Source organism: Haemaphysalis longicornis, unplaced genomic scaffold (assembly GCF_048455015.1).
Source record: "Haemaphysalis longicornis isolate Haplotype H1 unplaced genomic scaffold, Haemaphysalis longicornis Haplotype H1 scaffold_5, whole genome shotgun sequence".
Lineage (NCBI taxonomy): Eukaryota > Metazoa > Arthropoda > Arachnida > Ixodida > Ixodidae > Haemaphysalis > Haemaphysalis longicornis.
Window position 1 is genome coordinate 58,382,148 of NW_027526385.1, and position 14,925 is coordinate 58,397,072.

Below are 14,925 nucleotides of genomic sequence, written 5' to 3' on the forward strand. Positions count from 1 at the left end.
ACGTGACGTCGCGGTAGACCGCCTCCACGCCGCGCTCACGGAAGAAATCACAAAACATGTTCTTCCGCGCTTCCGGACTTCTACCAAAATGGCCGCCTCCGCTGTTCGCGTCAAACCTTCGGCGTCGTCGGGCTCTCTGAGGACGATTTTTAGTGCCGTTCAGTCGTATTCATTGTTTGCGTGTTGTGTGCAGTGTTCTTAACATGCTCGGTAATGACAATCGCTACGGTGTTTTTTCTTCTGCTTTGTGAGCGCTCGCGTTGCCGGTAAGCAGCCGCCGCTGCAGTTACTGCAGTACGCTGTATGATACGAAGCTGTCGTCGTCATCCTGTGCGGGCGTTTAACCTTGAGCGTGAAGTACCGTTCTACCGTTTAGTACCTCCTGTGTCTGTGCTACCCACGTTATCGCACCAGTGTCTGCGACAGGGGGCGATAACTCCTTGTTTATTTCTCGTAGATTACGCCAGCAAGTTATTAACGCCATGGACAGTACGCACGGGGCGAAACGCAAGCCACGCGACGGCGCGCGCTGCATTTCGTTAAAGCATATATGTCGAGCCGTGTGTCCCAAGTCCATGTCGGGCGCAAGCGTATTCGCCCAAATTGTGATCAAGTTGCCAAATACAAGAAGCAGAATTTTCGCACTTTTTGACCGTGAATGCGTACGAGCTGTAGCTTAGCTACGTGATGGGATTTAATATGCCACCTTTTCTATTTTTTTTCTCGGTTACGCTGAGATACCATTGTTAAATGTGTTAATTGCCACAAGTATGTTTTTGTCGCCTGTTTTTTGTTGGAGTGCCTTAAGTTGTTGTTTCGGACAAAAACCTTTGTGAATTAAATACGAATAGGCATCTGCTTTGAGTTTGCATTGTCTATGATAATTAAGATTCCACAGGAGTGTTACCACTGTAAGTTCAATTTCATTGTCCCGTTTATGCTTTGTGAATGAGCTGTGGTTCGCGATAGTGACATTGCATTAGCTAGATTTCCCTGGTATGACCAGCTGCAACAATGCATGTGAAGACATGAAACGCAGCACTGAAATCAAATAAACCACCTTTCAGCTTTTTCTACACATGCGCATGCATATTGTTCACCAAATCAAATTCTTGCATGAGATGTGCATTATTGAAGCTATATAGACACTGCCCGCCTTGTGTTTGTCTCTTAAGTAAGAAGCTGCTGCTGCAATGGTCATCTGCATGCACGTTCTCTAAATTCAAAATAGAGCATTCAGGGTGGAAAACAGCTCAGCATTTCATCCATTCTCACTGTTGCGTCACAAGTGGCCGCTGGAGCGAGAAGCTCGCTGCTCCAAGTCAAATAGCAAGCTGCTGCTTGCCACAGCACTGTTCGCAACTCAACTCGTGCAATGTCTACACATATATTAGGAGTGTAAATCACAATGACAGAACGTGAATTGATGCCCACTTCATAACACAGGCAATGAAGTCTGTTTGAAGGGTTACGTAGTGATCTGCACTGATTGATGACATGTCGGTTGAGTTGATGCATGGAACCACACATATGGTACACATCGCTGCACTGAAACTGGTCAATGCATATCATACTTTTCTTGCTACGCAAAGGCAAAATCGGATCATATGTTCAGGAGGAAATTTATTATCTCGCCAAATATGCACTACATGAAATGATTCCCATACATGGGAGGATCGATTGAAACCAACCTTGTTTCCCCTTCCCAAAGCTTTGGGGATTGTTTTTAACATTGTGATTCTGCATTTTATCCAGTGGAGTAGGCAACAGATAAAACCTATTTATCCTAAGTCGTGCGTAAGACAGCAGATAGTTAAATAGAATCAAATTAGAAATAAAACACCAAAGCAACGTTTCTTGTCCTCACTGCTGTATCCTGTCGGATTTGGCTCAGACAGCTAAACAGACGCACTGGTGAATTATGCATAGCAAATGAAACGAGCAATAAGACACTTAAACAGATTTATTTGTTCTCAATGTTCTACAAGAAGACAACTTGGCTCAGCCAGCCACACGGACACACAATGTTCAGTTACATGCTTTCACGTAGGCATTTAATTTGCAACTTTGTTTCTGCATCCAATACACGCATAAGTGTCCAAACAATGTAAAAAACGTGGGGTGAAAACTCGAGCTAGCGTCTTTTCCTGTAGGTGAAACTTGCCTTTATAGCCATTTATATAGTGTCGCACAAGGAGCCGTACAGCCACACACTGCAGATGATTCTGCTTGAAGTGAATTTGCGAACTCGCTTGACTCTGCTTGCACACACCTCATGCTACACATGCGAATAGCCATCCTCCCTGTGCAGCGAAAACTATCGCATAGTGCAAGCGTGGCCCTGCTTCCAGAAAATAGTTTGGAACAATGTGGGTTTCCTCTAGCTCGAGATGTACAATTTTCTTTTATGGATACGTCTGCCACGCAGTGTCTTGTCAGGACTGCATTCATTCGGCCTAATTCCTGCACCACACTTGCAACAAATGCAATCAGAAACCAAGCACTGCAACAGCCTTTTCTGATTCTCATAGCTACATATCAAGGCAACCAGTCTTGAGCCAGCACCACACAATACACCGCTCGGTTCACTACAGCAAATGATATCATGCATCGATTGTTGAAATAACTTGTCACCCTCACTGTCATACTGGAAAATCCCTGTCGACTCTACAACACAGCATACAACATTCAGTAATGGCAAATGAAATAAAAACCAAACACTGCAATTCCATCTTCTGATTCTCATAGCTACATATCAAAGCAATCAACCATGAACAAGTTACGCAGCACACACAGGCAGCTCAGTTAACTCCAGAAATAAGTCTTAATAACGCACACAAACAGCATGTCTGGTCTTCTCTGCTGTCTGATGGAGTTTCTTGCTCCTGCAGCTATGGAAACACACCTACTTAAGCTAAATTGCGCACTCCACACTAACTGAAAGGGGCAAAGGCGGCACTGGCGAATAGCTGGCCGCCTTACACATCTTCAAAGGACTCGATACCAGATAGGTCACTGTCGGAGTCCATGTCATCTTCATCCAGATGGATTATAATAGGTTGAACATGCGCACTTGCTCCACCGTCTCCCCTGAACTTTGTTTCAATGCTGATCACATGCTGAACTGCGTTTGCCCAGTGTTGAGCTGTTACCTTGGCAGCTTCTTTCCTCAGGAGCACCTCTACATCTGCCAGCTTAAATGTGGCATTTCTGGCTGCGACACCTCGTTTCATCTGCGCCCATATGAGCTCAATGGGATTGAGCTCACAATGGTAGGGTGGGAGCCTAAGCACAATACATCCTGCCTTTTCAGCTGCACCGTCAACACGATATTTGATCTACCGTGTCTTTACAGAGGTCACAAGGCTGAGGAGCTCCTTTTTAAGCATTTTTTCATCCCAAGCAAGTCCTTTGGACGTCAGCCAGTCCTGAACGACCTGTTTGCGCGAAGACGTCGTAGGCACTGCTTCTTCCAGCCGCGAGTGGTACGAGGCATTGTCCATGACAATTACACTACCTTGTGGCAGTTGCGGCAAAACGGCGCCAAACCACCTTTCAAAGCGGGTGCCGTCCATCTCCTCGTGGTAGTCGCCGGTCTTCGTACCCCGAAAGATATCCAGGCAACCACTGACGAAGCCGTCCTCGCTGCCGATGTGCGTTACAATCAGGCGCTGTCCTTTCCCTGACGGCTGCTTCAAACCTGTCGTCAGACCACGCATGAAGGCGTCGTGGTGGGAAGCAACCGTCGTGTCCGTCCAAACAGTCGATAGCGTGTGTCCCGCATTCACCCAGGTTTCATCAAGGTAGAAGATTTTTCGACCTTCCATCCTGTACCTGGCGACGTCGTAGAGGTACTTCTGCTGCCACGCGACAATGTCGTCCCGCTCGATCAGCAGCGAGTTCCGGCCCCTCTTCTCATACCTGAACCGGATGTCATTCAGCAGGCGGCGCACAGTCCATGGCTTGAGAGGAGTAACATCGCCGCTAGCGTTGAAATCCGCAGCAATTGCCTTCACTGTCGGAATCTCATTGCTGCGAAAAAAACGATGCACGGACGACCGCAATGCGCACTTCGTGAAGTCGTCGTACACTTCTGTGCGTCGTCTCTTTCCGGCGCTTCGCGGGCGCTTTCGGGAGGGCGTCGCAACATTTCCGTCGTTATTTTTCATCTCCTTCTTCACGTCCATCACCAAGCTCACGCTGACTCCAAGAAGATCGCTCACGGTCGCGGCCGTTTCTTCAACGCTGCGCTCTGGGTGAAGATGCCGCAAACGAACGTACGCGTTCCGGATCATCTCCCGTCCGCAGCTGCAGATGACACGGCCGCTTTTGTTTTTCTTGTACCATCGGCGTGGCGTAGATGGCAACGCACCACAATTCTCAGTCGAGAACGATGAAGCACATTCAGATGCGACTTCTTCGGGATCCATGGCGGGAAATGGGGCCGGCAATGCATAAAACCAGAAGCTGCCAGAAGCAAGCGGCTGAGGGAAAACCCGGAAGAGCAGAAATTCACCATCAGGAATATAATTGAAACTCGCTACTGCAGCTGACGATAAATTCTTTCACGCATTGCATTAAAACGGGCACATAAAAAATTTTAGCTAAGGTTTTTATCTCCACTCAAAGTGAAGGCGCCCTTACGAACTACTTTTCGGCACGGACGCATTAAGGAAAGCGTGGCTCCGAGCGCTGCCCACAGGTGCAATGCGGTCGGCCACGACGTCACCTTGATAGAGCGACACTATTGGCTGGAAGGGGGTGGTGGAAGTGGGGGATTAGGCGACGCCCCTTTTTTCTTGACTTGTATCAGAGTATAGTTTACCTTTATTTGGATGCGATGAAAGGCTGGATTGGCGTTTCGAACGCGTGTCCGCTCCACTCGTAAGGATCGCGGCTTTGTTTAAGAACTGCATTACGTCGTAAAAATGTCATGGTGTGGATGAGATGACTCATTACAGCTAAGAGGCACTCGTGATTTTTTTTTTCTCTGCGAATGTCAGCCACACTGAATGGTTTGATGCACGCAACGTTCTCTACGGTTAAACATTTGGAATCAGGCGCCTTAGTGTGAAAAGCAACGGAGCTTAAGAAAGTCAAGCAATTAGTAGTGAATTCGAGTCAGAAAAATATAGAAAAGTGTATGCGTCTTAAGAAAAAACTTTGCCATCCCTCCCCAAACAAAGTTGAGAGAACCGCGAAAGCTGTCTGACATCCAAACTGCGTCTAAGTTACGTCAAAACCTTCGGTAAAAGTGCGTTCAACCTTCGCTGAAAGTGCGACCAGGCGTTCCTCAAACCTTCAAAGACCCAAATCGCAAACGAAGAAGGAACCCATGCGGCGATTTGTCGCGCACTACAAAATCATCTACGAACGATGCAAATGTATACCGATACGTGGTTTATGCGGTAAAGGTATACCATTGTACTACGTCTTCGTGATCGATGAGTGTATTGTCTTACCTAGAATCATTCTTTTTTCGCAATTTTCGAGCAACCTTTTTGACACTGGGGAAGCGTGGTTTCACGCCCGTGCCTCGTGTCGAGAGATCTTAGGTCTTTTCGGTCGCCCAACCGGTCTATGGGGGAATGCATCAGTCTTTTGACAGGACGCCATAGGTACCACTAAGAAAGCTGTCGCTTTAAAAATCGTGAGCCATTCCACTCTGCGAAGATGGATAACCAGCGAAGCTAATTAGCACACGATCTAAAAGTGACAGAGAATTTGGGTAAAAGTTTGCCGAGGTTGAACGCGGTGGAACCAAGTTTGTCGAGCGATGGCTCGGTTTTTTTTTTGTGCCGGGAGCGCGCAGCGGACCCTCAGACTATTTCACCTGAGGACAATTAAAGCACAGACTCTGCTAGGAGCAGCCAGCGCTAAAGGCGCGGACGAACAGTGCAACTTGGACATAGCCAGCGCCTCCTTGTGTCATTATGTGACGGCCCGTGTCCTTACTCTATCCCTCTATGCCCTTCTTCGCACCCCTCCCCTTCGAACGAACGAGTGATTAGATGCTTTCACTGCGCAACCTCACGAGGCGCTCGCTTGACCTCGGCTGAACTTGAAGGTCAGACTGACGTTAAGAGGAACGAGCAGTCCATCTTCCGCATTTGACCTGTAGCAATAGCTTCTCTCAAAAACCATCCTCAGCTTCAGAAATGAATTTTCGTCCAGTAAGGCTTGTTGTTGGGTAGTTGGTATCGGTAGTTGTACATGGTTGGAAAAGCGCTTTTTTGTAACACAAGGGACAAACGTAGAACTAGTTCAGTTGTTAGTTAGCGCCTAATTCGTTCCGTCTGGTTTTTTTTCGCTCTACGTTTGTCCCTTGTGTTGCAAAAAAGCGCTTTTCCAACCATGTAGAATTTTCGTCTCCACTCAAGCCAGGCAAAAGTGATTACTCATAAGACCCGACTACTCGCGAATCTAACTAACTTCAGAGCCTTGCCGGAACACGAAACGCGAAATAAAATCCCAGGATAAAGGTGTTTGCAGGCCCCTCCACTTTTCTGGGAGGCAGTCAACATTATTCGTGCTCTAATGAGAAGCGCACAATGAACGTTCGAGAAAACAATACTCATACAGCTGGGTAAACAGTTCGGCTCATAATACAGACATGTCATTGCAAGCGATAATTTCGAAAGGAGAACATGCCGGAAATGTTTAGATCTGGTTGTGCGTAAGAACCTAAGCGCCACACTCTCACAAAAAAAAAGTGGCTCCAATCCACGTTGTGAAGGTGGTCGGGCTGCGAGGGTGTAAACGACACCCACAGGGATTACCCATGCGACGTCAGTTGAATTCTAGCAAGTGGCTCTACAAAGAGTGAAACCAGAAACAATAGAAATGTACTTGGTTGGTTGGTTGGATCAAGAACGAGAATGGCGCGTACCCAAAATGTACTTAACCACACTTTCTGTTACTGCACAACATTCCCGACTGCTTTATGTTCTTCTTCTCGCTGTTCTTCTGGCGTCTTTACTTTCCGTGGTCGATCAAAGCTAGGCTGGAATGAACTGAAGGAGGTGCCATAGAGGTATCCTTTTTTATATATGCAAGCGTGGTGACGTCACTACGTGATTTCTATGCGTACTTTTGCACTCGAAGTAGCTGACGCAACCGTAATATTTGCCGGTATGGCCAGTCCCCCTAGAAAACGTATGTGCCTGCGTTCTTAATGATGATAGTTTTCTGCTGACATCGCCACGAAAATTTGCTTGAATGGTAGAGGTATACTACTTCGCAGCAAAAACTGTCACGCCTGCCAAGCATCCACATCACCGTTAAGCCATGCCATGCGCGCCCTTTAAAGGGAAACTGAAGTGAATTTGTCAAGCTCCCGTTTTTGCTTGGACTGCGTAGACTGGCTCAAATTAGCACACTTTTCATCGTTTATCCGGTTGACAAATCGATAATTATTTTACAAAGCGCGAAAAAAGAAAAACTACCATGCGCGGTTTGCGGCGGCCGCACCAACTAAAGCTGTGACGTTAGGAGGAGCGGGCACCGTGATTGGACGATGCCCAAGGTGAGCAACCAAACAAGTTTCGGTTTCGGTTTCGGTTCTGTAAAACACAACTGGTGGCGTTGTTGGATGGGCATTCTCAATAACTCAGTAATCATCGTACCGCGCTTCTGCCATGTTGTCAGCTGTGAAAATGCATAAATATAAGCCTCCCAGGACGGCTTGGAATCGTAGCATTCACTAGCCGAGGCCTACGCAGTGCATGGACGCCCTCCGCGTACCCGCAGACGCCCAAATGTCATGCGCTTTTCCCCCATATTTGGAGCTTGCCTCACTCATGCCTGTACCGTAAAAAGCGTGTTCGAACCAGGGCAAGGGTCTGTTCATTCTGGCCTGTGCCCACTGCCCGCAAGCAGTCGGTGCTTATGGGAACAGCACGCCAACGAGAACTCGCTAGCGCGCCAGTGCCAGCCTGCGCGCGTTCTGGAGAAGGAGGAGTGAAACTTTATTTTTGATCAGATTAGAAGAGAGTTAGGGCCTGTGGCGCTCCGCACAGGTGCAGTCCCTATTCCGGGACCCCATTGGTCAAGGCCGCCACTCTCGCCCGTCGAACTAGAGCCCTTTGAGACTCCAGCCCCGAGCAATTGAGCAGGGCCGCCTCCCATGCCTCTCTGGTAGGGGAAAGGTTGGGGGATAACGCAGGGTTGCGCTGGCATGCCCACACCACGTGGAAGGTGTCGGACACCTCCCCACAGTGCAGACACCGCCCATCTGTTTTAGGATCGAAATGCTTTGCTACTGCAGGGCACATAAATGTGTTCGTCTGCAGGCGCCGCAGTATTCGCTCATCGGCCTTGCTCAGACCCTTTGCAGGGGCTGGGTAAAGCCGGCGGTTATCGCAGTAATGTTTTACGATTTGTCTAAACCGCAGAAGTGGCTTGCTAATCTCCGAGCCGGGAGAGCATGGGTGAGGCGCCCGGTGGGTAAGCGCTCGGGCAGCCGCGTGCGCGGCCTCGTTGCCTCTCAGACCCTGATGCCCCGGAGACTGAACTAGTTCGTGGAGCCATGAACGTTGCGGCCCAAAATAAAAGGTGAACTCAATGTAGAAAACATCGGCAGAAAACGAAAAAGTTAACTTACAAAAACAAAAAGCACGTACCCGCGGGGACTCGAACTCGTGACTTGCAAAACACTTGCGACAACACACCTTGCGCCCCAGACCACTAGGCCACGAGACCTTTTTTTTTTTTCTTTATTGCCATACTTTGACACACACAAACAAAACACTACACTCTTAAAACACTATCCAGCACTTGACTAACAGAGTAATGGCTAAAATTGTTTCATGTTTTTTCATGTTTCAAACACGGGCAACCATTCTGGAGGCTCCGGCTGAGCCCTCCACACTTCAATAATCAGACGAACAGACTCAGAAAAGTACTCTTTGGACCGTTTGGCATCGATGTCGCGATGGCGGATGGCCATGCGCGATTTCCAAATGCCGTGCAGGGCCAGAACCATGACGAGGTCATATGGTACCCCATCCTCGCTTTCAATGGGTAGAAACCTGATCCCGTAGGCATCCAGGGGGAAGTCCTTCTTTAATGTGCGCTGAAGCACATCCCAAAAGAAGACCCCATCCCAACACTCCAAGAAAACATGTTCAATCGTCTCGGGTTTTTTGCATGGGTAACAGTCAACCCCCCATGGAACGTATAGACCTTTCTCTTTTTGCCAGGTTTTTACTGGAAGGACGCCCACGTGAAGTTTAAAAAAGAACTTTTTAACCCATGGCGGCACTGCCATTCTCTTCACTCGTTTAAGTACGTCCTGTCCAGGCCCTGCACGGTACATGGATCTGTACATCGGCTCAGGCAAAACAGTATCCGCAACGTCATGATACAGTCTTTTGCGCGTCACGTTTGATAAGCATTCAAGCGTGAAGCGGGCCCGTAAAAACTTTGTTGCTAGTACCACCTCCCGAAAATATCCTCTGGGTGCACCAAAAGTAAAAAACGCAGAAGAAACAACAAAATAAGGTAGCGCCCTAGCTAGCCTCATCTGACACACAGTGCGCAAGAAAGGGTCATTCACGTCACGCAGAAACAAAAACCGATTGACAACTTGTCGCAAAAACAAATGCGAGAGAGAAAGACCCCCGACGCGCACCCGCCGAAACAAGTTCGTCCGGCTCGTTTGTTCCCACGTGGAACCCCATATAAACACTGCAAACACACGATGCAGAGCCTGTACGTTCTTACGCGAACAGTGAAGTACCTGAAGAACGTACCAGAGTTTGCTCATAAAAAACACGTTACACACTGAGGCCCTAGCAAACATTGAAAGGCCAGTGCCTTTCCATTTCTCGGCCTTTTCTCGCAGTTCAGCAGCCTGCCTGTGCCAATAAGGATCACTATCAACATAATTTTCCAACGGCACTCCCAAATACTTCGCTGGCGTCGTCTGCCAGCTAATGCACTCAAACACACTCGGTGTAGTGTCCCAGTAGCCATGCCAAAAACCCAAGCATTTCTGCCAGTTTACACCACTGCCACTGTACTTACAGAAAGTCTTTAGCGTGTTTACACCAACGCTTATACTGCTCCTATCGACACAAAAGAGAGCAATATCGTCCGCATACGCCAAAACACGCAGCTCGCATGACTCTAGTAGAAAACCATTGAACCTTTGACTCTTAATAATACTCAAACAAAAGGCTTCAATGTAGACACAAAAAAGCAGCGGGGACAGCGGGCAACCCTGGCGTACAGACCGTTGAACTGGGATGGGTTTGCCAATTGTTTTGTTGACAACGAGATTAGTTGTACACCCTGTATACGCCATGCGCACACCATCAAGAATAACAGACCCTACATTTACTTGCTCTAACATGTTTAAAAGAAGTTCGTGCGAAACCTGATCAAAGGCCTTTGCTAGATCAATTTGAAGCATTGCTAAAGTTCCCTGGACGCTATCGCAACATTCCAAAACACTCCGGGCCGTGTGAAGATTCGTTACAATCGACCTCCCTTTTATTCCGCAAGTTTGGTGCGGTCCAACAATGTCTTTGATCACAATCTGCATGCGGGAAGCCAATATTTTCATCAAAATCTTGTAGTCGACATTCGTCAAGCTAATGGGGCTGTACCCAGAGATTTCTCTGAGTTTAGCCTCATCCTCAGATTTCGGGATGAAAATGGTATGCGACTCTAAAAATGAAGGCGGAAGCACGCCATTCTGATAAGACTCCAAATACACTCTACGCAACACCGGACTAAGGTCTTCTTTAAACTTTTTATAAAAGGCTGCGGATAAACCATCGGGGCCCGGTGTCTTACCAGTGTTCAGCTCGTCGATGGCTCTCCTTACCTCCTCTACGGTGATATCCCTTGCGAGATACTCTATGGTTTCTTCAGCCAACTTCGGCATCAAACATATAAACTCCTCCTTAAACTTAACCACGTCGACAGGGTGACGCGCAAATAGCTTTTCATAATGCTCACAGAAACACCGCTCAATATTGGTCTGGTCATTGTACACTACACCATCGGACACAATTTCGGCTATCACATTCCTACGAGTGTATCTTTTTTCCGAACTAAGTGCTCTTTTTGTTGGCGCTTCGCCAAGCAAGAAACGTTCAGCCCTTGCCCGTACAATTGCACCGTGATAGCGTTCCCTGTCGATAACTTCAAGTTGCGCTTTTAGAGTTAGAATATCGTCTTTAAACATGCCAGGTGATTTACATTCTTCCTTTACAAAAACGTCCAGACTACTCCGCAGCCAGGCCTCTTTCCTTTTCTCCTCATATTTCATTGCAGACGATCTTTCAAGGGCTTTCATTTTAACCCTCTGTTTAAAATGTTCCCATTTAGAAGCATAGTTAACGTTGTCTTTACTGCAAAAATACTCCCGTCCACATACGACGACGGCCTCAACAAATTCTTCATCCTCAAGCAACTTGTTATTAAATTTCCACAACCCCCAACAGAACGCGTTTCTTCGCTTTCCGCTCCTACCAAGTGATACCGACACGAGACAGTGGTCGCTAAACGACACCGGGGACACTTGGTAATCGTCGCACTCAGGCAGAAGCTCAAGCGACATATACAGTCTATCCAGACGAGCGTGACTATTGCCCTGAAAATGAGTGTATTGTACTGTCCCAGCGCCACCAAGGCTATCACCTACATCTTCCAGCGCGAAGTCTGTGACAATGTCGTTCAGCACCGCCGTACTTGCATCTCGGAAAGTTGACAGGCTGCTTTTATCACGCGCAGAACACACGCAGTTAAAATCCCCCAACAAAATCAACAGCCGCTCAGTGTTACACCATGTTCGTAAATCCTCGAAAAAAGCCTTTCTTTCGGCACCGTTGTTGGGCCCGTACACACAAATAATACGCCATTCTTTTAAACCCAAATCAAAGTCGCACACAACAAACCGGCCCACTTCCGACGCAGTGACAGTCTTTAGAGTCGCACCTAAACTACGCCTTAATAAAAGGACGCAGCCCGCAGACAATCCGACGGCATGAGAAACACAGACATCGTAGCGAGCCATGAAGGGCCGTACCATACGGTCGGTCTGGTCCTCACTCTCAACCTTGGTCTCTTGCAACGCCACAATGTCCAGGTCGCCGTCAGTCACGAGTCGATACAACTGGTTTTGACGCCTACGGTCAGCAAGTCCCCTGACATTTAGCGTGGCAATGCGCATAGGCTTGTCTAAAAAAACCATGTTGAGAGGAGAAACAAACCTGTCGCTCAGCGGTTGCCTTCAACACTACGTTGCCTTCAACTTACATCAACCCTAAACACAAAACCAGTCCAAGAACTGGAACGCCACCCGCGTTCGCTTCTACCAAGCAATGCGAGACCGAGCCAACGCAAGAGCATAGTCCTCACCGACGCCAGCGTCCCTACGGGCTTCAGTACACATTCCTTTCGAAGCCCCGAAGTGGTGCTATGAAGGTAAACCCGGTGGCGTCCGTCGGTCAGGGGGCACGTTAGGCTTCGACTTGAAGCCCGAACGACGCCCGGGTACCGCTTTCGTAGGCGGCTCCTCCACGCTAGTAACCTCGGTGCCTTGGCTGGTGTCGTTGCCTTCTCGTTGCCGCTTTGCGACAGCACCACCTAGCTCCATGTTCATGACGTCCGCTACAGGAGCTGGCGTCGTCGTCGTCATCACCTCCTCCACCTTGATGCTGCTGGCCTGGCTCGACAAAGCGCGCGGGGTTGGCGTCTTCAGCTGGCCTAGCTGATCTTTCGGAGGAACGCCAGAGCCAGCGTCTGCCACGACCGGCACCTCCGGGACGCGCGTTGTCACCACCTCGTCACTGGTCCCAGCTGCCGTCTCCTCCGCGTCCTCTTCGTCCATAAGGTTTTCACGGAGCTCTTCGTCCCTTACAGGCCCGGTGACAGTCGCGTAGGACTTCACGCACGCAGTCGCCTCGTGTCCGAAACGACGGCACGACGAACACCGCGGCACCTTGCACTCACGCCTGATGTGCCCCTTGGTGTTGCAACGCAGGCACTGGGGGGCCCTGCCTGCGACAACAACGAGAGCCCTGTCCCCCGCAACACGAAGTTCGTGTGGCAGGTCGTCTACTGTCACACCCGCCTTCAACTTGAGGGTCACCGAACGCAGCGTTGAACCTTTATCTTGGATGCCGTCGACGCGCCATCGCTCCCTGCGCACCTCGCCGACGCGCCCGTAAGGTGCTAGCGCAACGCGGACGGCGTCATCAGGCACGTTATAGAGCAACCAGTGAAGTTTTAGGCGAACCTCCTGGTTTCCCGGATCAACGACGATGCAGCGCCGGTCCTTTACCTTTACGTCGTCCGCGGCCAAAATCTTCTTCACTCCTTCGGCCGACTTGAAAGTCACCGCCCATACGTGACTCATCTGGTATGCCCCCAATGCGACAACATCGGGGAGCAATGACAGACGAGCCAAAGTGTCACGGAAGTCCTCGACGCGATAGGGGCGGGCACGCATATCAGCATGAAGAAACACCGTATTTAACACTGACTGACCTGTTGGGAACTGGGGCAAAAGAACTTGATAGTCATCGGTATCCTGGGCAGAAATCCTGTTACCGCGGGCCGAAACGCCCGCCGAAGCCGCTCCTTGGACGGAGCTCGCCATCCTGCGTCCGCTCGCTAGCGCTACCGGAAGCAGAATCCGGCTCAGCCGACCTTGGTTATATAAGGTATATATTGTACAACACGTTTACACTTTAATTTAGTTTTGGCATTTCAAGCAGCTTAGGTGACTATTTGTTGTATTGCGCTCGTGCAGCAAGCGTACCCCGAGTTTTCACAATAGCTCACGTCTAGCAACTGCATTTCGTAGACGGAAAAGCGTTCGCAGATGCGTAGTCGTGCTGCTGACCGCTGTGGTTGTTCGCCCAGCGCAAAAAAGTGCTTCCCGCACCCTAGTTTTACGCTGTACGGTAAAAATATCAGTTGATTTTATTTCCTTAGTACCTATATTGACTTCGCTGATTCTTCTCCCGCCTTCAAGAGGCCTTATATTTTCCTACTGGCGTACCAGTCAGCGAAGCGTCGCATGTGCGCTTGTGCAGCGCTTGTGTGAAGCGACATTGACTTGGAGCTAGATACAGTGTACAAACTAACCAAGTAAAGAAAGGCACATTCTTCCATTCACAAACGTGTCCTGGCTTCGTTTCAACTGAGCGAAGGAATTGCGACGACCCGTCGGCGGCCGGCGGACGAAACGCTGGACCGACTGACTCTGTCTGAAGGCCGGGGAGCCGTGCAGTAGCGCAGCCAATTGCGAGCTCGGCACCTCCTGACGTCACACGAAAACGCCACAGAAAATGGGCGAGCGTAAAGAGAGGAGGACAGCATTTTCGAATTAATTTTTCTGCTAAATAAAATCGCGTAAACGCGCCCAGAGTGGTCGAAACATGGCCTGGGGACTCCGGGCTACAATTTGCGCTAGTAATCCCGCAATGTTTACATATCACTTCAGTGTCCCTTTAAGTGCCGTAAAGGCTCAGATGCAAATAGTCGCATATCGTACGGCACGCTCGCTTCGTTTTCGGTTGGGAGGTAGCGAATGCCGTGTGGGTCCAATGTAAATTCGTAGGCGACGGGCGGAGGGCCTGTCCAGTCGTGGTAGGAGACCATGCTACACTGTTGGCGGGTCGGAGCGGGATCGTTTCGCACTGAGGTATGTCTGTCTGTCAGTGCAATCAGCGCCTCACCTGCTGGTCCAAACAGGGTTAGCACCTCGGCAGTGGTGCCTCTGATGAAATGACGCAGTCGGCATGTGGTGTCGAAGCTTGCTGCGCGTTTGCTCCTTCTGTAATGCGGGTGAAGGCCTGGCTCTCTGTCAGTGTTGCCGCACCTTGGCTCTGTCAATGAGGTAAGGACACTAGCGGAGCACATGGCTTATGGCCTGCTCCTGTGCTCCAAGCAGCCTGCAGGTTGTGC

General features: G+C 49.3%; 1 protein-coding gene and 1 long non-coding RNA gene across 2 annotated transcripts in view; both read right to left on the reverse strand.

The window, feature by feature from the left end:
• The window catches only part of LOC144139245 (uncharacterized), a 44,715-nt gene that overhangs the window by 20,679 nt on the left and 9,111 nt on the right, over window positions 1-14,925 (reverse strand). The window lies entirely within an intron of this gene.
• LOC144139244 (uncharacterized) lies at window positions 12,045-13,644 on the reverse strand. Its single transcript, XM_077671657.1, has one exon. The coding sequence runs from the start codon at window positions 13,610-13,612 to the stop codon at window positions 12,428-12,430; it is 1,185 nt and encodes a 394-aa protein (XP_077527783.1). The 5' UTR covers window positions 13,613-13,644; the 3' UTR covers window positions 12,045-12,427.